This window comes from Rhinolophus sinicus, linkage group LG14 (genome assembly GCF_036562045.2).
Source record: "Rhinolophus sinicus isolate RSC01 linkage group LG14, ASM3656204v1, whole genome shotgun sequence".
NCBI lineage: Eukaryota > Metazoa > Chordata > Mammalia > Chiroptera > Rhinolophidae > Rhinolophus > Rhinolophus sinicus.
In genome coordinates, this window is record NC_133763.1 from 13,555,301 (window position 1) to 13,580,087 (window position 24,787).

Consider the following 24,787-nt stretch of genomic DNA (forward strand, 5'->3'; position numbering starts at 1 on the left):
AATAAACGATTCCGGGGTACAGAGCCTGAGACCCTGATGTCTTGCAGCATGGCGTAACTAGTCTGACTCTTCAAGTCTAGAAAAGATATTTGCTACAGAGCCAAACCTTCAGCACTTAGACAGTTTATATTTGATCCTGAGAAAAAGGGGATTTGTAGTATTTCTTACATGCCAACATAAGTGTGAGCTAAATAACCAGCCATTCATCCATTTGTTCATCAGGTTTTCATTGAGCGTCTATGTGCCGAGTACCGAGCCAGGCAGAAGGCAGGCAGAGTTGAACGAGCCAGAACTTGGCCTCTATGAGCTCCCAGATACTGAACCATTCTCTAACCACAGTCAGGCCCGTCTTTCTCCTCTTGCTGGCCCTTTACAGCTCCACTGTTAGAACCCAGATGTAGCCCCAAACTGTCCATGAATTCCTAACATACTAAAGACCATTTCTTAAGACTATTTGGATTTCCACAAGGAAACCGTGCCATAATGGCAAACAACACTCATTTCCATTTCTGGAAATTATTTTTCTTGTAGCTAATCTTTCCAAAGGGATTTTGACCCAGAAAGAACAACATGTGTAATAGAACCCGAGTAAATGTGGTAAAATCTGCCTTGTTGTGGTAACTTCTCTTCCTGTGCCAGAAGGTGAATATTTTAGAGACATATCAGGAAGGAGGTTGTTCTGTAAGGAAAGAGTAAAAAAAAAGACTGACAAGTTGCAATGGGGATTCCTAGGTTGGTGTTCAGGAAGCCACAAGCTCCGGGTGCTCAGGCTTGGTGGCACTCCCCTGGAGTCTTGACTTACCTCAATAGTTTTACAGGTGTCCTCCAGCTGGCTGATCACGCCCTGGACGCGATCATTGCTTCCCACGAGGACAGCAATGCCGTCACTGAGCTCAGACTAATGAAGAGAAAAGAGGGGCACAAGACCTTAGGGGTTTTTTAGCGAGCACTGCATGTGGACTAATCATAGTATTGTCCCCATGGGTTCTTAATGTAGGGTCCATGGAACCCTAAGGAGTAACAGCGAGGCTTGGGAGGCCCGTGAACCTCCTAATCTCGTAACTAAAATTTTGTATGGATATTTCTAGAAATGCATTTGTGGGAGAAGAGGTTTCCTATTTGTCATTAAATTCTTAACAGAGGCTATGACCCTGCTAAAAACATTAAGAATGCTGAATTATAGCCCACAGACAGAGAATAGCATATTTAAGCTAAAGAATTCTAAGTATTGTGTATAAATTAAATGGTCCAATAGATGACATCAGGAACCCAAAATGAATTCTTTGCCTCGTATAGCTGAGACTCGGTTTTATTAGGGAAATGTATATAGTGAATATTCACTTATTCATTATATACTTATTATGTACCTTCTGTATGCTAGGTGTACACATACTCACATCCTCGACTAAGTCACTACAAACTATAACATTCAGCTCGTTCTAGGGGGGAAATTTCAATTTGAAATACCTCTCAGGCTCTTTTGACCCAAAGAGATTCCATTGTTCATACTTACCCCCTCCCCGAGGTTGGTCTAAGGAGCACCAGGGAGCACATTAGGGCCCTCGTGGGGGAATTAGGGTGCTGAGTGGGGCATTAGGACACTAAGTGTGGCATTAGGGCTCTGATTGGGGCATTAGGGCACTGAGTGGGGCATTAGGACACTGAGTGGGGCATTAGGGGTCTGACTGGGGCATTAGGGCACTGAGTGGGGCATTAGGGTACTGAGTGGGGCATTAGGGCACTGAGTGGGGCATTAGGGCACTGAGTGGGGCATTAGGACACTGAGTGGGGCATTAGGACACTGAGTGGGGCATTAGGGCACTGAGTGGGGCTTGGTCCAACTCTGCCTTTAACTTCTCTGTGATGTTGGGCAAAATGTGCAATCTAATTTTCTCACATATTGAGTGAGAAGACTGGACCAGAACAGTGGTTATAAAACATTTCAAAGCTTCAGAACCCTCTCTTCAAATGGAAGCGAATACTATATCCCAACAGATGGAAGTGAAGCTGCTTTGGCCAAAGAGGAATGGGGTGGAAGTCCTGCCGTCTGCCCTTCTGTCCATCCCACATGAGTCTCCAGGGCTCTGAGGGAAGCAGTGAAATTGGTTCTGTTTCGTTCTAACACACTATGACTTGGGGCGGGAGGATGGTGGAAGGAAAAGGGGCAATAAGTCACGAGTGGATTAAAAAATAAATAAATGTTATAGGTGTCTTACTAAATCCTGTTTCTTTAGCTGTTAGTTCTCACCGGAGGTAACTGGTGTTGCCCAAAAGTTTGGCTTCCAAATTTGATTCCAACTCTGGTCCTCACAGTCAAACACTGACCAAATGTGGAAACTATGATTCTAACAGGAGGAATTTGAGAGGTGGAGCTGCTGGAATTCTAGGTGCCTGGAGTGGCTGCGTTATTTGGGCTCATGACCTTGTATTTATTTGTATCCAGTGGAGAAGTTCCTACTTGGCCGTGGGTGAGCCATATTGGGAGGTTAGTGATCAGTTGGGGGAGATGCTGCATTTGGTCAGAATGAGGGAACTGAGGCTGAGGCGCTGGGGTGGGGGCACTGAGCCGGGGCCTGGCTGAGAGGCCAGGCGGTGGGTTCGCCTCGCCTGGAGCGACAGCATGAGACAATGTCTTCAAGTTGTTAAAGAAATGCCATTCATCTTATCTCTTCCCCATCAGGAGTCAGGGAGGAAAGGCAGGGGAGGAGGGGCAAAAAGAACCTTTCCGTGGTGATGAAGAAACATATTCTGTCACTGAATTAAAAAGTCATGCTTTTCTTATCTTTTCTTTTAAAAAGTCTGAACGTCAAGTAATGTTTGAGTTCAGACCAAGTCCCATAACATTGCTCATCTTCAGCAACCTCCAAAGGGGACAAAACCAGCGACGCTTACCCTCCAAACCCCTTCTTGACCCTCTCTTAACCATCCCTCCCTTCTCTGTCCTTTCCCACCACTCCCCAAAGAATCCAGCGGTGGCCACGTGCGTGCAGCACCCCCTCCCACACGTCAGTCAGTCCGTGGCCTGGTGGCTCGCGGGGCTCAGGTCCGCCCTCCATGGCAGGGAGCCAATCAGAGTGGCTGCGGGGTAGGGTGGGAGGGGCTCTGTTACCTTCTGTGTCTGGAACACGTGGGTGAGGGGGGCCACCTGGCAGTCCTTGTGCGCCCCGAACACCTTGCACAGAGAGCAGGTGGGCACCTCGCAATTCAGACAGTAGATATTGATGTGCTCGTCTTCGTGTTCCTCACACCGGGGCTGGTCGGACTTCTTTTCTGGTCTGGGGGGAGGTAGCAGATGGATGTGTCAGCTCCCATGGAGGCTGAGCGCGGAAGGGTGAGCAGCAAACCCCGGCGAGCCCCTCGCCTCCCCGGCAACCCCATTCCCGAGGGCCCCCGGTTTCGCTATGATATGGCAGCGACGTGCAGACAAATCTTCAACAATCAGCCTGGGGTCGGGGTGAGGACGTCGAGACTCTGGACTGTGGCATTTGCCAACTTCCGTGGTGTGAGTATTCCCAGCATGGCTGATTTCAACTTCCTGAAGGTAACTTGTTCAACCCCTGAAAGTTAACGCTGGGCTTTGCGTTAGGAGCGGCACTAGCACTGTCTCCACAGCCCACTAGTTTCTCAAGAGACCTCCTGCCATTAGCACAGAAAATGAAATGTAAGTAACTTTCTGAGGAGTTGGCAGTGGTGAAGAGTGGGTTGTGTGTGCTCAGTGAATGGGAACAATTACACTGAACAGGCAATAAGAACAACGCAACATATTGTTCCAGGACAGGGTGGTACCTTGGAAGTGCAAATCCCACAGACAGTCCCCAGGTGCTTTTCCAGCACCAACCAAAACTTAGCAGAGTGCTGGGAATAAGGGAACATTGGGTTTGTATGTGCTAGTGACACAAGGAGCAAGCAATGAAGAACTGAAACCATGAGAGCGGGTGACAAGTCATTGTACTAAGGATAACCCGTTTTCCGTGACGTCTGTGAGCTCCTGACTTGATTTCTGCCATATGCCGGAAGCTAACTGAGGAAAGGACACTCCATAGCTGAGAAAATTATGCCCCTTCCAGCTCTGTCTGTTTCCTCCACTGGCATGTGAGCTCTATGAGGGCCGGGCCATGGTCTCTTTTGTTTTTGTTTTTGCTGGATCCCCAGTGCCCAGAGCAATGTCTTGCATAGAGTGGGTGCTCAGTATATATTTGTTGAATAAATGAGTGAGAATTGAAAGAGAATTTGCCAGATTAATGGACAGGACTCCCTGTGCTGTAACATCAAACCCTTCATCTGGAGAAGAGGGAAAGCCCGGAGTCACTGGGCACCTATGAGTGGCAAAGGAAGAGGCCAGACAATGGCCTGAAAACTCCATTTATAAATGACAAAGCCCTCTGATGCTCATCTAGAGGTTAGGAGTGGCGAATTGGTCTTCCTTTTGTCAAAGGCTTCTTTACCTCTAAAACCTACTAGTCATTATCAAGCAAGTGTTTGGAGCACATTTTCTGGAAAATGGTGCAGTCGATGCTACTGTGGCTCATCTTCCTAGGCATTTCCTGAAGGCAGCCCATGTCCCTTGTGCTGTTCTGATGTCAACAGCTCTGACCAGACATGTTCTAGAACTCAGGTATATGCAGTATATGCCAACACGGAAAATGCGGGAAGAGCCATGAGGCTGTATGTTTAGTTTTTGATTGTGACCATTCATGTTTTCATAATGCAATCAGACTGAGAACTACTTCCTATATTCCTGAGAAGCTTTTATTGTTTAGGTGGCAACATAGGCCCAGAGGCACCCCCACTTACAAATGAGCATATAATGAAAACTTCTAGGCCACTTAAAAGACATAACAGCCTTGGGACAAACATGGCGTGTAGAATAAAGGTGTAAACACCCTTTCATGAGGTGAGGGCGGCCAAGCTCACAGCTGTGGTTTAGGGCCCAGTGCCAAATGCTGGCAGTGGCCTTAGCCGCTCAGTGAAGCTAGATTCAAGGAAGTCTGTAGGCTGCTGGGACCTACACGTTGGTCTCCGGACTCTGAGGTTGCTGGGATCACCCTAGAGTTTTCTGAAGGGTGGATATCTGGTCTTCAAGAAGCATTTTAGGAAGCACCTTTAGAGTCAAACTGATCTTATAGCTTAATTCTAGTTCAGCTTCTCCATGTGGTGGCTGTGTGGCCTTAGGCAAGTTACTTAATCTCTTTCAGGCTCAGCTTTTACTCATATCTAAAAATTGGACTAAGGATCTTCTAATTAAATATGGCAGAATTTAAATAAACACATGCATTTATTTATGTTTCCTGTTGAAATCCCACTAAAATAAGACGCTTTGGAGTACTATTTGAATGTTTAAAATTATATCTGTATGAATTACTTTGAATAAAATATTAAAAACTTTCACTAAGTTAATAATAATAATAGTCACAACCTCACAGGATTGTTGTGAGAATTCAAGAATAACATTATTTACGTGTAAGCGCCCTGAACAGTGGCTGACACATACTCAGCACATATTAGTTTTACTTACTATATTTTAAAGTTAATTAGTATGTTCATTATTAATATCAGCAAAATTAGGTCCTTCTCTTGTCATCCTCCCCCAAACTGTGGCTAGTTCAGCACCATGCAGAATTCTAGATAAGAAGGCCAAGTTTGACGAGACCTCCGATTTCTAACCTTTCTGTGGGAGGTCAAAGTTGAGCATCTCCTCCCCTTTCTGCCCCCAAACCTGAAGCCTATGGGTCAGAGCTGGGTTCATCTCACTCTGTATAGCCCAAGTTATTCCAGAGTCACCTAATGTACCCTGAGGCTGAGGGTTCTGGGCTGGTAAGGTTGCCATTCTCCAGGGAACAACTGGGTTTATTGCCCAAACATGTGCCAAGCCCTCTGTGCAACCTGTGGTTTTGCTACCAAGTAAAAATGTCCCAAAGGCAAGTCTCAAGTTCAAGAAACAGCAGCATAAGAAGAATTTGATAATCGCAAAAACACCGCTAGTGTACTCAGCTGTTAACCTCATTGTTCGAAATTTGGTTCATTGCTTTTCTATAATTTGCTCACCTTGGCACCGGGTTTATGCAGCACACAGACTTTATAGTTCACGGAAGGAGGTATCTTGTAGTTTTACTAATGCTACAAGTTTTAACATCTCCTCTTCCCTGGATGTCATAACAAGTATTGTTATTATTTCACATGTTTCAAGCTCTCACTATGGCAAGTAACAAAACAGAAGATTATTTCAATAACAGAGCATGTAAGAAGATTTGTGGTGTTGCATGGTCAGCCTGCAGTTCTGGGGAAATTATTCTGTGCAAGACACGGTGCTAGGCACTGAATCAGTTGTTATATAAACTCACTTGCTAATTGATTGGTTGTTAATTGGATGTTTACTTTTTTAAGAGACAGTGTATGTATTTGCATTTTAAAGTAATGAAGAATAATGAAATCAAGACTGTGAGGCAATAGCAACAATAGTACTTTCCTTCTTCTCAAGAGACTTTGGAAACAAGGGAAATAGCCGACTCCGTATCTCTGCAATGTGATCAGCAATCATTCTTTTCCCCCAGTTCTACCTACATCCTGGCACTTATCTAATTTAGTTTTGAATCTTAAGCAGAAACTAATAGCCATAGTGATTACAATAATCATGTTAGATTTATAGAACAGCTTTCCAAGAGCGCAAGGCTCTTAGAGCCCTGCAGCTGTTCCACAAATACATGCCTCCTCATAAAAATCACAATGAGGTCATTTCTACATGGTCTCAGTTCTGCTACCAAGCTTTGTGAACCTCGACTAACCTGTGTACAACTGAAAAAGGGCTCTTCACACCATGCCTTCTAGGAAGGAAGCTCCTGCAGTGTTGTCTCTAGGAAAGGAACTCTACATCCAATGTGATTCGATGAGTAAGAAGCAACCTCCTCGCCTTTTTTTAAAGATTGGATGTATATACTGCATATCCATCAATCAGCAGCTGGATGCTGAGAGTATGCAGTAGAGACAACCTACAGAACAGGGAAACGTAACCTGAACGCCATCTTTTTTTTCCCTCTCACGTCTCTAAACTTTTAAGTTGCTAAAGGCCAGGACTGTGCCTTGCTTTGCAACAGACCATGACATGTTAGAGAATTTAGGGTTTTCTTTGTTATCATCTAGATAATCTTAAAGCAAGACTATCTGAATTAGAAATGGACTATTTTGAAACGTGCCACTCCTGTTCATTTTCTATAAAGTTTTATACTGTAATTTTTCTGCTATGTAGAATCTGGACTACAAAGGACCTGTGAAGTGCAGAAATGTCTACACTGTGTGTAATACATGGCCTGGGGGGGAGACAGCATTATGCCTCTTTCAATAGCACCATCTGGATTGCATTAGCGTTGAGTTAACTTCATTGTTAAATTGATAAAAGCGTGGGCACCAGCTCCCTTCTCTCCTCCCATGAGCAACTGTCGCTTCCATGGGGAAGAACTGACTTGGAAAAATGTCTTCCTGTAAAACAATTAGCCTGTGATTGGTAAACAAGCATTCAGAGTCACAACCCACTAAAATAAACAAATAAACCAAAACAAGCTTCAAATGGGGTTGATGGAAGCAAGAACCATACCTGGTGGACTCCTGCTTGTAGATGTCAATGATGTTTTCCACCAGCAGGTTCCTCTGAAGTCCGTATATCCCATGTCTGTCCAGAACCACTTCGTGTCTACAGGATGGGCAGCGGAATCGGCCCCCTGATGCCACGGTGGTGCCTCCTCTCGTGGGCAAGTACGGATTAGAGGCCTGTTCTTGCCAAGCAAGAAAAAAGGAATTGAGTAATGCCACAGTAGCCTTTCTGAGACTTTTTCTCACTCTCTGCTTCTACAAAACAACATCAACTTCCGCTGTGAGTTCGTCATAAGATACTCCCTTAGGGCCTCTCAGCAAGAGGTCCTGAAACGCAGGGCCAGCCCTTAGCCACAGTCAGTGGCAATGTACCATTTTCATCATGAAGTACTTTTCCATCCAGTGTTTTCATAACAAAAGTTCCAGCCAGAAAGCCTAACATTGATGCCTTGGGTAGTAATTCATTTACAACTTTGAAACAAATTCCATTTATTAAAACAAATGTGATTCTTACTATTGAAATAAAATTAGATTTGGAAATAAGGAGAAGATTGACAGCAAAGCACAAAGCAAATCATTAAAAAAATTAAAAAAAAAATTTTCTTGGCAATGAATGCAGCCTTTTAAAGTTTTCTAAAGGAATTCACATCAAAGTTAAGCACTTGATTCAGAGGAGAATCTTTTCCACCCCCTACATTCCAGACAAACTTACCTGGAAAATATCACTGGCGCATTTCCTGCACAGGTTATGCTGACAGGGGAGAATGACCACAGGCTTTGTGAACATCTCTAAGCAGATAGGACAGATGAGTTGTTTTTCCAAGTTATCCATGGTCTGCTGCTCTTTGGAAAAAGACTTGTAATTCAAAGATGCGCTCATCTCCTGGCCGTCCCCGTGTCACTGCCAGGGAAAGGGTGCTTCAAATGGTTCCTACAAGTGGTTCCTAGAAATATTTCCAAGGATTGTGTGATTGAGTGCCCTTCACGTTTCTTTTGGTGGAGGACATTGTTTCAGGCCCAAGTTCAGAGTGGGAGCCGGTGCTGTTTTTAGCAGCCGTGAGTCACGTGACAGTGGGCTTTCTTGTCCATATAAGCCAGTGACAGGAGGATGGATTCTGACAGGTGACAGAGAGCAGAGCCAACATTCCTGCCTGAGGGAGTGAAGAGAGTGGGTGGGAAGGAAGATTATAAACCCCATTTAGACGGGGTTGTGAGGAGAAGGAGGTCGAAGCTGACAGTTGTCATCAACAAATGCGTATGTTCTTGCCACGGAGTCATGAGCCCTGCCCTCTGTGAGCGCTCAGTAAGAACGCGGTGCTGGGTTTCTCCAGGACCAGGAGAACACAGCCCAAGAGTCTAACTGTAGGATGGATGCCATTTCCGTCTTGAGAGTTCAGGAAATGAGCCACCTAAAGTAGCATGATTACATGTCGTAGGTGAAAACAAAATGTATTTTGAAAATCATTATCCTGGGATAATCATCTAAAAAGATTTGACTAATGTTAAATATTTCACCTTTGCAAGGGTTGTGGTAGGGGGGAAATTCCAAATTAAAAACTAATTTCAAATCTTTTCACCATAAAAATGTCCACAAAATAAAAAAATTCCAAACACCAGTAGATGATTCAGTTATTTTTTAAAAGTTGTATAATAAAACTCTAGTATGCTCTTTTCTTTTTTAAGTAGTTTTCCCTTTTCCATCCTTTCCCCCTGCTCCCACCCCTACACATACCCCAAAACACAAAGAAAATTGGACAATCTTTAAAAGGTTAAATTTACTTTGCAACAGCTATCAGTAATGAGGTACCGTGTTTCCCTGAAAATAAGACCTAGCTGGACAATCAGCTCTAATGTGTCTTTTGGAGCAAAAATTAATAGAAGACATGGTATCATATTATATTATATTATATTATATTATATTATATTATATTACCCAGTCTTATAGTTAAAATAAGGCCGGGTCTTATATAAATTTTTGCTCCAAAAGACGCATTAGAGCTGATTGCCCAGTTAGGTTTTATTTTCGGGGAAACACGGTAGTAACTGGCACGTAGGTAACAGACCATTTCATTTTGACACGTAATGGGTGACAGATAACAGTGCCATTGCCAACTGAAGTGAAAATGTAGTCCTGCTTCCATACCTGTTTTTGTATCTGGTCTGAAATACCCGCACCCCATTGCATTTGCCGTATCCTCCAAATTTATTTTTGGTCTGCTCTTGAGTCATAAGTATCAACTCTGATATTTGCCAGGATGTTGTGAAACAACTATTTCATCAATACATATTTTATGAGAAAACAAAATCAGATCAAAAATGAAACAGAAATACATGTCTTTTTTATGTGATGAATTTGCAGCTTCATTTCTCCTTGATTTTAAAATCTTCAATGAACACATTTTGCTGATATATTCCCAGTGTGCACTTAATTACCATAGAGAGTAGGTCGGTGTGACTGGTTATGTGTGGTCTTAATGCTGTGTGCACTGAGAGCTTATTGAGAATCTGAAAATCTCCATTAACTAATAATAAGCTCTCTCTCTCTCTCTCTCTCTCTCTATATATATATATATATATATACACATAAGATATATATATATACATAAGATATATATACATAAGATATATATGCATAAGATACATATATACATAAGATAGATAGATATATATAAGAGATATATATATAAGATATATATATATATATATATATATATATACATAGTATAAAAAAATCTTGGAGGAAACTTGGGATGTATATAAAGGATTTTTCAGCAGGAACTGGGTCCTCTTTTTTGGTGGATTTTGTACTTCCTGGTTAAGGTGATGTGGAACTCCTCTAACCCCAGAATAGTTAGGAGAGCAACATCAACTCTTCATCCCAATTTGCAGAATGAGACAGAGCATTCTGGGAACTGGAGGTATTGGATAAGTCCCAGGGAATCAGTGTCAGGAAAGCTTGACGTTTCAAGAACATCCTGAGAATTTCATTTACCCATGTTCTCTTTGTCTCTTTAACACAGATAGTTGCAAATCCAGGTAGGTACTTGAAAATAACCCAGGTTTAGCTCAAAATGCTAGTCATTCATCAAAGAAAACAGAGGGTTTATGGTCAGATGGAGGATAGAGATAAAGGGAAATGAAAAAATAGATACAGTTTGAAGCAAAGCAGTGAGGAAGATAGAGCGCAGCTATGGTGGAAGAGAAAATAAGAAGAATCTCCTCACAACAAGGACTTGACATCTTTAAAATATTTAACATTTTCCTCTGTTGTCAGTCTTTTCAGTTTAACTGTCTACCTGTCAATAGGCAGTTTGGATATGTGATTTTTAAATTCTTAATGAGAAAAAAATTTACAAAATCTAAAATCAAAGAGAAATGAACCAACTTGTAAAGTACTTAACAGAAGCCAACACTATGGCATTTCTTTCATTAGATAGTTTGCAAACTTCTGGCTGAAAGCCTTTTTTTCATCTTGATAATTACTTCTTTTCCAAATCTGTTGTTTATAAATTTTACTTCATCATAAATATCTCTAAGGAAATGTTAGAAAACTAACATGTTGTACTTTCCTCTGAACATACCTTGGTATAATTCTCATGCCAGAAATAAACAATGATAATCCAATAAGTAGCAAATACTTCATTTAGCTAAGGCCTTCCCAGTGGCCATGTCTGCACTCCTTACCTTGGCGCCAGGCCCTCAGCACACACAATCCCCCCGACCCCACTCCACCCCAGCCTCCTAATTGTTTTCTCTGAATTCACTCTTGCCTTCTGCAATATATTTTTCATGTGTCACTCCCTATTTACATCCCATTAGTGGTCATATTACCCCTAGGATAACAACATTAATTCTCACTGTGGTCCCTAAGGCCTGACATGATCTGGCCCTTACCTATCTCTCTGACCTAACTGTCTGACAGAAATAAGATGTAAGTGACATATATGAGCCGTGTATGTGATTTTAAATTTTTAGTAGCCACATTGAAAATCAGAAACAAATGTAAGTAATTTCATTAATATATTTTATTTAGCCCCCAAACATATAATCTAGTATCATTTCGAAATGTAATCAATATTTTTTTAAAATTAGATATCTATAAATATAGTTTTACTTTTTCCTTTGCAATCTGGCAGTCTTCTACCTTTTTTTTCTTTTTTTTCTTTTTTTCCTTATTGCACTGGCTAGAAACCTCTGGACATCTTTGCTTTGTTCCTGATCTTAGGAGGAAAGAATTCATGCTATTAAGTATAATGTTAGCTTTGTGTTTTTCATGGATGCTCTTTATCAGTTTGAAGAGGTTCCCTTCCCTTCCAAGTCTGCTGACAGTTTTAAAAATCAGGAATGGATGTTGAATTTTGTCAAACACTTTTTCGCAACTACTGAAATGATCATGTGTTTTTTCTTCTTCAGTTTGTTTACTATGATGAATTAACATTGGCTTTTAAATGTTGAAGCAGTCTTATATTCTTGGAATATATCCCACTTGGTTATGATGTAGTTCCCTTTTTATATATTGTTGGATTTACTTGGCTAAATTTTGCTTAAAATTTTTGCATCTATGTTCAGGAAGAATATGGTCTGTAGTTTTCTTGTAATGTCTTTGCCTGGTTTTGGGAACAGGGTAATGTTGGTTTCATAAAATAAGTTGGAAAGTATTCCCTCTTCTTCAATTTTCTGAAAATTTGTTTATAATTGGTATTATTTCTTCCTTAAATGTTTGGTAGAATTCACCACTGAAGCCATCAGGGTCTGGTGTTTTTCTTATGAGAGAAATAAGTATTAATATGTGTAATATAACTAAGACGGTGCTTGGCTTGTATGAAGTACTGAATAAATGTTAGCTGTTAATTTTTAAAATATAAAAGTACAGGAAAGAGATATTATATTACCTGTAATTTCAATTAAAAATAATGTTTATTATATATAGTCACAGGATGTGGTGTACAGCATAGGGAATAGAGTCAGTGGAATTTTAACAGCAACATATGATGTCAGAGGGGTAGTAGATTGGGGGGGGTTATCACTTAGTGAGAGGTATAAATGTCTAACTATTACATTGTTTTGTATACCTGAAACTAATTTAAAAAATGTATATATATACTGATAACAAAAGATGAAAAAATAATGTTTATTGTAGAAAACTTATAAAATATTTTAAAATCTTAAGAAAATATTACAGTAATCCTACTACCAAGATCACTACTGTTAACATTTAATGCATTCTCCACTTTTCTACAGATAATTTCTACTTGTTTATATTGTTATTGCTTATATTGCTCTGAACCTATTTTATTCACTTAGTATTTGATTATTAACACTTTGAGTGTCAATAGAAGTTCTTAATAAATATAATTTTAATGGATATACACATTCCATTATACGGTCATACCATAATTTATTTAACCATTTGTTTGTAATTTAAAATTGTTTTACTCTCCCTGCATAGTAGATTCAAGCATCTCTTTCCTGTACTTCTATATATATTTATATAAACACATATACAAACCCTCAGAATATTCCCTCCAGGCCTTCCATCTATGGTGTGCTGACAACATACACTGATAATAGCTAATGTTTATTGTGTGTTTATTATGTGTCAAGCACTGTAATAAGGGCTTTACATGCTGTACCTTAATTAAAAGTAGATACCATTATTATCATCATCCCTATTTTACAAATGAAGAAACTGAAGCACTAAGATGTCAAGCAACTTTCTCAAGGACACCCAACTAGGGAATGGCAAAGCCAAGAAGGAGCATCAGATTTCACAGATCATATGACTATGCAAAAGTGTCTCTCGGCTTATACCTTTAGACTTTTTATATGAATTCCATTCCACACCTGAGTTGCTGATCCTGCAATTTTGTTTGAGTTCTTGCCCATCTCACCTGCCCTAAACATGTGTTCTTCACCTGGATATTGGGTATATTCCTTCCTATTCTTTCCACTTATTACACATTTCTTGCTTTTTCAGCCATTTATAGTTTCACTGGAGCTCTTCCTGCCAGCCAGCTATGTAACACCCATAATCCCAGCTGGAAATTGGGACATATTATCTGATAAAAGGATTATTTCCCTACTTTGTAAATTTGCTTTCACAAAAAAATGATGAGGATATATTTTAAACAAATCATGATGCAGTCAATTAAAAGATTTTATTGAAAAGATTAAACAGATAAAAATGGATACAGCCCTAAAAATTTACAAAGATATACCAATAAAACACAGTGGGTTATACATTAGTAACAAAAATGCACAAGTTGCCTAGAACCCTAAAATGGACATGGGATTAAAGAATTATCATTTATTACTTGTAATCCTCTAAAAGGTAACATCTGTCTGTGCCTTTGTCTGGAAAATTTATGTTTTATGTTTTATGTTTCGAATGGCAGTATGGTTTCAACAGCTTTTTTGTGGCTGTATTCTAGAAAATTAGAATAGGGAGAATTTATTGTCAGAAAAACCTTTGTGTGTGTTCTGCTCAAGCTCTGAAGCTGTGTGTGTGGTGTGTGTGTGTGTGTTTTGTGTGTGTCTTGTCTTTGATGAACAAAATAGACTGACTACACTCAAGGGCAGCCCTAAACTGGAAGAGAACTTTCCTCCACTCAATTCCCTAAATTCTGGTCTCTCGTTAACTCTCCTAATTATTTCGCAGGAGGAAAATAGCATTAGAACCTTCCTCCATCACAAAGCCCTGGCTCCAGGGCCTTTCTCCAATTAAATCACCTCTGCTCAGTTACCAGAGGCCTCCGATTTGCCCAGAGCGGGGCACCCCCACTCTATGCAGTTGAGATGGAGCAGACTGTCCGTGCTTCCTCGGCTCAACATAAGTTTAAAGTAGTCAGCGTACTTTTCTAAGTTCTCTGTTCGTTGTTTAGTTTTGTTTTCCCAACTGTCAGCTACTCTAAGTATCGGCAGCTTTGTCCCTGATGAATCCCTGGAAGTGCAGCCATCAATGAGAAACCACAAAGGAGTCGAAATGACAAAATGTTTCACTGCAATTTGTCGCCATTTTTGGGGAGAAAAAGAACCAGTCTCGTCAACTTCTCAAAATAAGTGGGTCTAAACTTTTAAAATTTGAAGGATAAACTGCCAGCATCCATTATCCCGTGTCTGGAAGTTTTACAGAGGGGTAACTTCAAACTCGCTGTATCCCTCAATTGCCGGATGGCTGACTTGCAGCTTCCTTCCGAGTTGAGTGGAGAATCAAAAGAAAAATAAGTATACAGAACGAAGGGAAAAACTGGAGGATGCGGGCATCGATCCCGCTACCTCTCGCATGCTAAGCGAGCGCTCTACCATTTGAGCTAATCCCCCGTTGCTGGGCACGGCTGCTAATGTCTTCCCCTAGAGAGAGGTTAGGGCATTTAGACGTGAAGAAATAATCTAGACTACCGTACATTCCTGACCTTCCTCATAATTAAGGCCAAAGTAAGAAAAATATGCCCTTTCCTTCGAGCCGGAATCGAACCAGCGACCTAAGGATAACCATACTCGAATCTACAGTCCTCCGCTCTACCAGCTGAGCTATCGAAGGGAGCGCATCCTGGGGTGTCAACTCTTCTTCATAACTTTTAGACATTTCTTCGCTGCATGTGTTTTCTGCTGGGTTTCTTTCCTGATTCCCAGGTCCCTTGAGTAGAAGATCTTCCCAGGGGACTTCCCACCGCCTCAGGGCAGCCGGAGAGAGCGCTCGCGTCTCTGGACCTGCCCGGGGATCGGAGAAGTCGGAGGCCCCGGGGAGCCCGCGGCTGGCCCCAAAGGCGGCGGGGGCGCCTTGGCTTTCTCTGCGTGACTCAGGGGCTCCCGAACCGCCAAAGACGGCTTAAAAACGAGCAGAGGGTCGTGGCCCGGCAGCCGCCACACCGAGCGCAGACTCACTGCCGCGCTTTGAACTTGGAAGGCAATGCCCCGCTTCCGGGATTCGCAAGACTTCAAACGAGGGATGGCGCCATAGACCAAAACTGGAGCGAAAGTGCGAGGGTTTCCAACTATTCGTTGGAATGTAACGTGTATTGGAGACGGATACCCATGGAAAGGGCCCAACTCATGGAAAATTGGAGGGGAAAAAACGAGCTTGTCTCCTTCGAGCCGGAATCGAACCAGCGACCTAAGGATATCCTGCCGTGCAGTCAGCTACAGTCCTCCGCTCTACCAGCTGAGCTATCGAAGGGACAAAGGCACTAGGTTCGCCTCCTAAAATTCAACACACACCAACCAAGGCCCCCGGGCGTCAGCTAGATTGATTTGAGCATGCGCAAGCCTAGAGCGGGGCGGGGCGTGCCCGCGCTGTTGGCTGCGCGCGCAGATCGGCGACCGGGCTCTGACTCGGGGGAGTTACTGACCCGGTAAAAATCTACCTACTCGTGTATTTAAAGTTGTGGTGCCGAGATTCAGGGACTCTGGACACCACTGCGTTCCTGTCGCGCTTTTCCTGTAGTGTCACATGTTCGGGGGGGATTGTTTAGTATGGCCTCATTGTTCTGTGGTCTGTGTACCCCTCATTTTGCTCTGGCGTGAGGGGCCAGTGGCGCAATGGATAACGCGTCTGACTACGGATCAGAAGATTGTAGGTTCGACTCCTGCCTGGCTCGAGTCTTTTGTCACCTCAGGGTTTTAAAACTAGAGAGTATCGTTTCCTCTGGGTTCTCCAAGTCACACACAAATGCCAAGAGTAATTCACGGCACTTCGAGCTCGCTCGCAGAACCAAGGCCCCACTGTCGAATTTTCGAGATCGTGAGAGGTTCGTGAGAACACTGAGCGGATGGGCGGCCCGCCGCGGGCCAGGCCGTCTGGAGGGTGCAGCGGCGGGAAGCCAAGGACAGGGCCGTTCTCGGGCTCTAGGTAGGAAGCGGGGTGGCAGAGCTGCCAAGTGAGGCCCCGCAACTTCCCGTGACAAAGCTGGCTCCAAGTCCAGGGCTGTTTCCACAGTGTAAGTCCTTGCATCTTGTAAGGTGCTTGAAGACGTTACAGTCACTGTATGTAAACGCCCCCGACGGTGCAGAGGGCAATAAGTTAAGGTTATTTACAATGACTTTTTGGCCAGGGTCCCGCTCTATTTCATTTTAACAAAGGTACTGAGCTCCTCGGTTGTAAGCAGAGCATGAAAACCATTGAATAACATGGGCTGCGCCTTCAGTGGTCTTTTAATCAAAAGAGCATAATGTTGGTTTGAGCAGTCTTTATTGTGAAGTTATATTAATCTTATTTGTGGAGAGTTTAGAATTGTTTCTTTAAACTCCCTGTGGGGACAGAGCCCCAGAAAGCAGTTTCCAGGCTCTCGGCCTCACATAAACAGGTGCTGGCTCAGGTAGTAAATGGCCATCAACTGTGATTGCATGGCCATCAGCTGTGGCTAGTTGGCCTTCAGCTGTAACCAGTGAGCCATTGGCCACTAATATAACTGCTGTGGCTACGCTAGCAGGAAAATGGGGGCTAGCAAGAAGATGGCGGCTGGGCTGGCAAGCGCGGATGGCGGTTTGCGGACAGTGTGGATCCAGCCTCCAGTGAGAGTATAGTGCCGCCAGAGAGAATATAGTGGTATGACTCCCCTACCTATGGCTCCATGGGTGTTCCTTTTTGGCCTCACCATATCCTGCGTTATGTGGGGAGTGGGAGCAGGGACCCTGCAGGCCGCCCCGCACGACAAATGGCGCAGTGAGCAGGGTCCCCCACATGACACTCCTAGAAGTAAAAGCTTAAATGTGAAGTTTGGGAAGAGATAAAGAGAAAATGTGAAGCTAGGAAAAATGGCTGGTTTTTAAGTGAGAAAGTGGCTTCCTTAAGGTTACACAAATATGGTTTAAAAAACTAAAAATGTAGAGGGTGGGGGAGCAATCACAGATGATTGGAACAAAATGATTGTGTGTTTTATTTTTGTTTCCTAAAGAACATTTTGGCATTTTCTTCATAGAACAAGCTCATTTATCTTTAAAGTTATAGTGTCTGAGTTAAAAAGATATTCACTACCTCCGTGGGAAGTTGGGGAGATATGTTGCACCCCTCCCCTCATGTTTATGGATAGAACCTTGTAAATTAGGCTAAGAGGAAAGAGCTTCCATCTTATTTGTACCTTGTCATTTTACAATGGTGGCAAGTAAGGCATTTATTATCTGCAGAGGTCACTGTCATGGCCATCATTGCACTGTGGCAGAAACCCTGTCTGGCCCCTTGGTGTAATCCTTTCTTGCTGCTCCCTCTTCCCCATCAGCCAGCCAGACCACAGTAACATGGTCCAAGAGGGTCAAGATGGTGCAAGATTTCTGGCTCTCTTGTGAGAGAAATTCACATAGAGGTATGTAAGCAAGAGAAACATTTATTATAGAGATACAGGATGTCCCAGGGAAACCAAGGATGAAATATAACTGGACCTTCTTACGGTTTTTCTCTCAGTGCCTCAGCTTTTCTGTACGTTGCTTTAGTGCATATAGTTGAAAACATGGTGCTGCCGCCCCCACCTGGAAGTACCTGACCTTTATTCCTCATAGTCTGTTGCTGTTGATTGAATGTTTGTGTCCCCTCAAATTCATGTGTTGAAAATCTAATGCCCAGTTGATGGTATTAGAAGGTAGGGCATGTGGGAGGTGATTAGGTCAAGAGGACAGAACCCTTATGAACAGGATTAGTGTCCTTATAAAAGGAGATTCCTCCTCTCTTCCACTATGTGAGGACACACTGAGTTCAGAAGTCTGTAACCCAGAAGAAGGTCTTCACCAGGACCTGACCATGCCGGCACCCTGATAGTGGACTTCCAGCCTCCAGAATTGTGAGAAATAAATTTCTATTGTTTATAAGCCACCCAGTCTGTGGTGTCTATTTTGTTACAGCAACTCAAACAGACGAAGACATCTATCAACCAGAGACTCACTTCTGTCTCAGTCTGTACTGTAAAACTCTTCATTGTTTTGGCCTCAGTTAGATGCTCACCCTTAACCTCCAAAATGTGTCTAGGAGTCAGGATTACATGCAGCCATTCAGGGCTGGCTCACCTGTAGACTAATCGTTGGGCACATATGATTGCACCCCCTCCTTCCTAGGATCCCAGGAAAAGATGATAAAGAGATTTAGAAAAAAGTCTATTACAGCATGGAAAACAACAGAAGGTACAATCAGCAAACCTGAGATTTTAATTTCTGGGCTGTGGAAAGCAAATGAGATTGTGTAGATACATAGCCCAGAATGAAGAAAACCACAGCTCAGAATACACATTCCTGAAATATGTAGAGACAGAAACATCTCCCCATGGAGTTCTCAAGAGGCTCCAGGCACAGAGGCAGCAGCACAAAGGTCAGAAGCCCACAACATTGTACAGCTGCTGCAGCATTTGTCCTCAGCTGGAGCTGCCTTGAGAACTGCTTAAGCAGAGTATTTTTACCTGAGGAGAGCCCGTGGGGTGAGCATAGGGCTGGGGAGAGAGACAGTGTAGAGCCTAATTATAGTAGACATGGAGAGAAAGAAAGGCCACCCCACTCCACTCAAGAGTGAGTTCCTCCTTGAGTTGGCAGTTTGGGGGGCCTTGGCCCATATGGCTGTTTTCAATGCACCATAAGTGGAAAAGTGTGTTTGTCCCCAGGATGCAGCCATTTTGCAGATATAAATCAATATAGTCCTTTATTCATGAATATGAACAAATGTCTACCAGACCTTGGAGAAGAAACAACTTAAGAAGAGAAATTCCAAGATGAACAAACGAAATAACTGACCCTGGAGGAAGCAAAGATAATTTAAGGAATAGTACAGAACTGTTTTTTAAAATGTTAATTGGTATTCTCAGAGATATCTAAGAGGATGTTACAGCAATAAAAAACAGAATAAGGTGTTATTAAAAGGAGCAACAAGAGAATAATTGAGTTCCTAAAAACTAAAGTGTGATGGCTCAGTTGAAAAATAATATACTGGTCATGGCTGAAGATCAAATTTGGAGTTATAGAACATAGAATGGAAACGGTCTCCTAGGACACCAGAATATAGAGAACAGAAAATATAAAAGCAAAGCATGGAGGGTAGACCCAGAAGATACAATGGCTATCTAGTCAGAGTTCCAAAAAAAAGAAAGCAGAGACAATGCAGGGAAAGGAATGGAAGAAAGACATTAGTCATCAGATCGAAAGGGCCTTCTATGCAGGATGAATGAAAAACAACTCTGCCTGGACACAGCCTAGTGAAGTTTTAAAGCTTTAAGAATACACCCTAAAAGCTTCCAGAGATGAGGACAAAACAAACAAACAAAAAACAGGTTAGCTACAAAGGATGAGAATCAGATTATGATCAGACGTCTCATCAGCAATACTGGATTCTAGAAGACAGTAGAGCAAGACCTTCAAAGTTCTGTGGGGAAATAATTTTGAACCTAGAATTGTATACCAAAGTGGCAATCACATACGAGGACAAATAGATAATTCACACTTGCAAGGTCTTACGAAGTTTAAATGCCATGATTCCTTTCGGAAACAAATGAAAAGTGAACATTACTTGAGAATGTTATCCTAATTAGATTCTCCAGGAAGCAGAAACTGACACACAACGAAAGTACAAAGTTTTACTGGGGAGTAACATCTGTGAATGGAAAAGGAGATGGCACAAGATTAGGTAGGGTTAGCTATTAATGAAGACCTGACAGCCTCTGCCAGCCTCCTTGTTAGCTGCAGAGCAAATATATTTCCCTTTAGAGGAGTCATGAGTTGGGCCGAAATGCCTAGGCCCTTGTACAACCACCTCGTTCAGTCACTGGCCAGAGGCTTATAACCTCGGACCCTGAAGGAGTTAACACCTGGAGACTCTCAGTTAACCATTCTGGCAGCTGGACAGTGAGTCCTTTCTTGAAAGGCAAGCTAGCCCCAAATCTCGGTGGTTGCCACAGACATACTTCAGCAAAACAAAAGAATCCAAGAAAGAGGAACACACAGGATTTAAGAAAAAAGGGAACCAACCAAGGAACTCAAAATAAATCCCAAGTTGACAGTGATGCAATAAGTCATAAAGCAATCAGGACAAATTAGGAAAAACAAAAAAAGGTCAAAGGGCTGTAGGAAGATGTTTTTTCAAGAAGAAAGTGGATTCTTCCATGATAGTAATGTGATTCAGGATCAGGAAGACCTTACAGGTATGATAAAGGCATATCACTTTCTTCAAAAGCAAAAGATAGTTAGGAATTTATTTAAAAAAAAAAAAAATCTTTATAAAGAACTCATAGTCCAAATATAAAGCTAACTGAAATCAGGCACAATTTTGAGAACTTGATGGCATGTGTTATGGGCTCCCTTGTGTTTTTCTTCCCCCAAATTCTATATTGAAGCTCTAACCCCCAGTACCTCATAATATGACTATGCTATGGACCTTTAAAGAGGTAATTAAAATGGAGTCATTAGGGTGGGCCCCCTATCAGTATGACTAGTGTCCTTGTGAGAAGAGATTAGGACACAGGGAGAGACACTAGACATGTGCACACATAGATGACCATGTGGACACATTGCTAAAAGATGGCCATCTGCAAGCAAAGGAGAGAGGCCTCAGAAGAAAGCAACCCTGCCAACACCTTGATCTTGGACTTCTAGCCTCACAACTGTGAGAAAATAAATTTCTGATGTTTAAGCCACCCTGTCTGTGGTGGTGGCCCTAGCAAACTAATACCGTGTTTCCCCGAAAATAAGACCTAGCCGGACAATCATCTCTAATGCATCTTTCGGAGCAAAAATTAATTTAAGACCCAGTCTTATTTTACTATAATATAGGACCCGGTCTTATATAATATAAGACCGGGTCTTATATGAATTTCTGCTCCAAAAGACGCATTAGAGCCGCTTGTCCAGCTAGGTCTTATTTTAGGGGAAACACGGTACGGGGATGGTGAGAAAAGAGAAATTTTCTTTCTTTTCTGCATTCTTTGGTATTATTTGTAGTTTTGTTTATTTATATACAATTTATATGTGTGGGGCAGACAGTCCCTTAATTGTCATCTCATATAGATAGCATTTAATAAAAATTGATTACAAATGAAGGAACTGATACCCAAAGATATGAAATGACTTGCCTTCAGTAACAAAGTTGTACAATGGCAGACAAGATCTCAGATCTCCCGAGTCTTCAGCCAGGACTCTGTTCTTTTGCACTAATTGGCCTCTCTGTCCCCTCCTGGATACTTGAATTAGAAAGACTAGACTCCTTGACTGCTTCCTGGGAGAAAGAAGGTTGAAAGGTGGCTTCCGAAGTCAGGCTAGGTCAGACGATGACCAAGACATTCTGGGAGTAACAGAGTGTTCCATTTAGCAAAAGGAACTCTCTTCTTACTTCTAGAACCCAAAGATCAAATCCCTAAAATTTGTCCACAGTGGTGCGCCACAAAAGTTAGGTCAAAATACCCTGAGACCTGAAGGAAAAAGCCATTGTTCAACTTGAAAAATACCAAGTCCTTCCTTTGAGGAAACCATTCTACAGATCAGGAAGCTCCTTCAAGAAAGTTTAAAAAATTTCTTCATGATGAACCTCCAGATCAGGGAAAGCAGGACTGAGCTCAGGTTTACTGATTCCTTATCCACGGCTTCCTGTAGATATGTATTAGGTTGGTGCAAAAGTAATTGCGATTTTTTCATTTTTAACTTTTTAAACCATGATTACTTTTGCACCAACCTAATACTATCTCCAAGAAGGTGAGAAACCAAAAGATAATGTTTCCAAGATCAAAAAGAGGCCACTCTGGAGAACTCCAGGGGAGATACAGTTGATTCTTGTTATTTGCAGGCTCTATAAAGTCATCATAAACACCGATTTAGTGAATACTGAACTATTGTTCTTAGGGGAAACACAGGGTTAAGTTCCTGTGAGCCTCTATTTACAACATTTTTAGTAAGTGATCAATGCATAACCTTGTTTTATGTGTGTTTCTGCTTAGACACCTTATTTAATATATATTATTGGTTCATTAACATTGCACTCACAGCCAGCAGTACTATTGCTCATGTCTGAAAGAAGCTTATCTAATAAATATACATATTTTCTCCAGAAGGTACATTATAACCTCTTGCACTTAGGAACACTAGACAGCACTTCAGCACTATGCTTTTAAACATTTTAAAAGGTGAAATCACCAGCAAAAAGCACAAAAATGTAAAACATGTGGCACTTGTTTTCTGTACGAGCTGAAACAAGAAGGTAAAACATTGCCTTATTCAACCTCAGCTGGGAAACTCAAATTTCTTGTCATTCTGTGTATGTCTGAATGGCCACGAAATAAATTTTAGCAAGTAGGCAAATTCGCAAGTATGAAATCTGTGAATATTAAGGATTGACTATTGTTAAGCCATAGAAATCCTGAATTATATGCCAAATCACTACATCAAAAGATGTTAATGAAACCAACCTCCAATCCCCCCTCCCTCCATTAAAGAGGGTAACGAGCCATTTATACTATAGGGACATAGCAAGACCCAGCCATCCTAGAGGCCCTGTAAACTCACTTGCAGTCTTTCACACTCAGGGAAGTGGGACTATCATCTTATTCATACAGTATCTTTCCCCAAGTATGGTTTGGGGAGCTGGGGAAGGATGTTGCAGAGAGATTTTCTTCAGAGATTTATATTTATTCCTTTAACAAACATTTACTTAGGCTCTGCTATGTGTTAGGCACTGCTCTAGGGGTGAGGAAAACAGACAGAAATCCTTTGATGAGCACACATTTTGAAGGGGCAGACAGACAATAGTTGACAATAAATACCATATATAGTAGGCTCAAAGTACTGAGTGATAAAGGGAAAAATAAAGCACAGATAGATCCAGAGTGTGGAAGATACTGTGCTTTTCACAACGGCAAGCTGGCAGAGAGTACCAGAAGCAAAATAAATTGCTACAGAATATATATACACACACACAACACACATGCACACTTATTTTAATGGTGGCAAATAAAGTTCCGTTCGAGAAAGTTCAAGTTTGCCAAGTTGTATTTCCTTTGTACTATGAAGAAATAAGAAAGGATAACTAATTTAATAGTTTGACCTAAGTAATGTAGATTATAGAACCTTCACAATTGGTACTTTATTTTGTACATTGCAGAACTTAAATATAACCACTTTTATTATGGATAACATTTAATGTCATAAGATTACACATCTCAATGTGTGAGTGGTATTGAAATACTTTATTTTTGTAATTTGCTATTATATTTATGTAATAGCAAATGTTCACCTCCCAATCTTATGGAATCAGAATAATGGAACAGAATGTGTTAATTTGGGTTTATAGAGCTATAGAACCACTTTTAATGGGGGAGGGACAAATTAGAATATACTGAGTGTAAATACTGTTTTGACATTAAATAAGTAGTTATATCTGACTTTACCAAATTCAGGTATGTCTTAGGGTGCTAGGGTGGTGAGTAGTTAAGCAGACAGATTCTAGAGCCAGACTCCCTGAGTCCAAATGCTGGTCTTCCTATTAACAGCATGGGTTAATTAATGGCTCCAATTTTCCCATCTGTGAAATGGGAAACAATAGTACCTACTTCATAGAGTTGCTGTGAGAATTAAATAAATTAATCTATATTAAGCACTCTAGCACAGAGTAAGCACCATGAATGTTTGCTATTTAAAAAAAATTTTGAGTTTTCTTAGCACTTAGAATTTTATCAGAATATTTAAAGTCACAATTATTTACTAATATAAGTACTCAAGAATCACTTTTAAAATTGAAAAAGAAAGTCCAATTTATCACTCACTTGGTTAATATTGTAGTTATTGGTCAGCCAAGAGAAAGTGGCAGATGTAGGTACCAAAGCCACACTAGCTTCTCGAGTAAGGAGGGGTTGCAAGGAGCTGGAGGAAGAAGAGATGGAGGAAGAGGAGACAGAAGAAGTCTTGGGGAATTTTGAGACTTTAAGGATTTGTTTTTGAGGAATTTTGAGTCTCTGAGGATTTGCTTTTAAGGGCAATTCCTTAGAGGAATCTTCTTGAGCTGCAAAGGACAGTTGAAGAGGAAGGTAGATAATAAAAGGAGTGACAAGAGTGAGTATTCTTTTGAAAATAAGAGAACCCTGGGTAGGAGTTGGGCAAGGCTATGGAGAGGGTTCATTTCTAAGGACAAATGTAGTTGGAAATAGCGGATCACCATGGAGAGACAATATAGTACAGCTGTTAATATCGTGGACTTTAGAACCAGCCTGCTCTACCCCTTACTAACTGGTTGACCTTGGCCAAGCTACTAAACCTT

At 41.6% G+C, this 24,787-nt stretch overlaps 1 protein-coding gene and 4 non-coding genes across 9 annotated transcripts in view; 1 reads left to right on the forward strand and 4 right to left on the reverse strand.

Annotated features, from left to right (window-relative positions):
- The window catches only part of TRIM55 (tripartite motif containing 55), a 40,727-nt gene extending 32,113 nt beyond the window's left edge, over positions 1-8,614 (reverse strand). For all 5 annotated transcript variants that reach the window (XM_019710694.2, XM_019710693.2, XM_019710691.2 and 2 more), the window contains exons 1-4: positions 8,297-8,614; positions 7,589-7,761; positions 3,110-3,275; positions 803-898 (exon numbers count right to left, since the gene is read on the reverse strand). In XM_019710694.2, the coding sequence (XP_019566253.2) occupies positions 803-898; positions 3,110-3,275; positions 7,589-7,761; positions 8,297-8,464 (603 nt within the window). In that variant the 5' untranslated portion in view covers positions 8,465-8,614. The remainder of the gene's footprint in view (positions 1-802; positions 899-3,109; positions 3,276-7,588; positions 7,762-8,296) is intronic.
- A 6,217-nt stretch (positions 8,615-14,831) lies between these two features.
- Positions 14,832-14,904, reverse strand: TRNAA-AGC (transfer RNA alanine (anticodon AGC)). The gene has a single exon. It is a non-coding gene; the product is annotated as a tRNA-Ala (tRNA).
- A 133-nt stretch (positions 14,905-15,037) lies between these two features.
- Positions 15,038-15,124, reverse strand: TRNAY-GUA (transfer RNA tyrosine (anticodon GUA)). The gene is given in 2 exon segments: positions 15,038-15,073; positions 15,088-15,124. It is a non-coding gene; the product is annotated as a tRNA-Tyr (tRNA).
- Positions 15,125-15,669: 545 nt separating this feature from the next.
- On the reverse strand, positions 15,670-15,760 carry TRNAY-GUA (transfer RNA tyrosine (anticodon GUA)). The gene is given in 2 exon segments: positions 15,670-15,705; positions 15,724-15,760. It is a non-coding gene; the product is annotated as a tRNA-Tyr (tRNA).
- Positions 15,761-16,108: 348 nt separating this feature from the next.
- On the forward strand, positions 16,109-16,181 carry TRNAR-ACG (transfer RNA arginine (anticodon ACG)). The gene has a single exon. It is a non-coding gene; the product is annotated as a tRNA-Arg (tRNA).
- Positions 16,182-24,787: the final 8,606 nt, after the last annotated feature.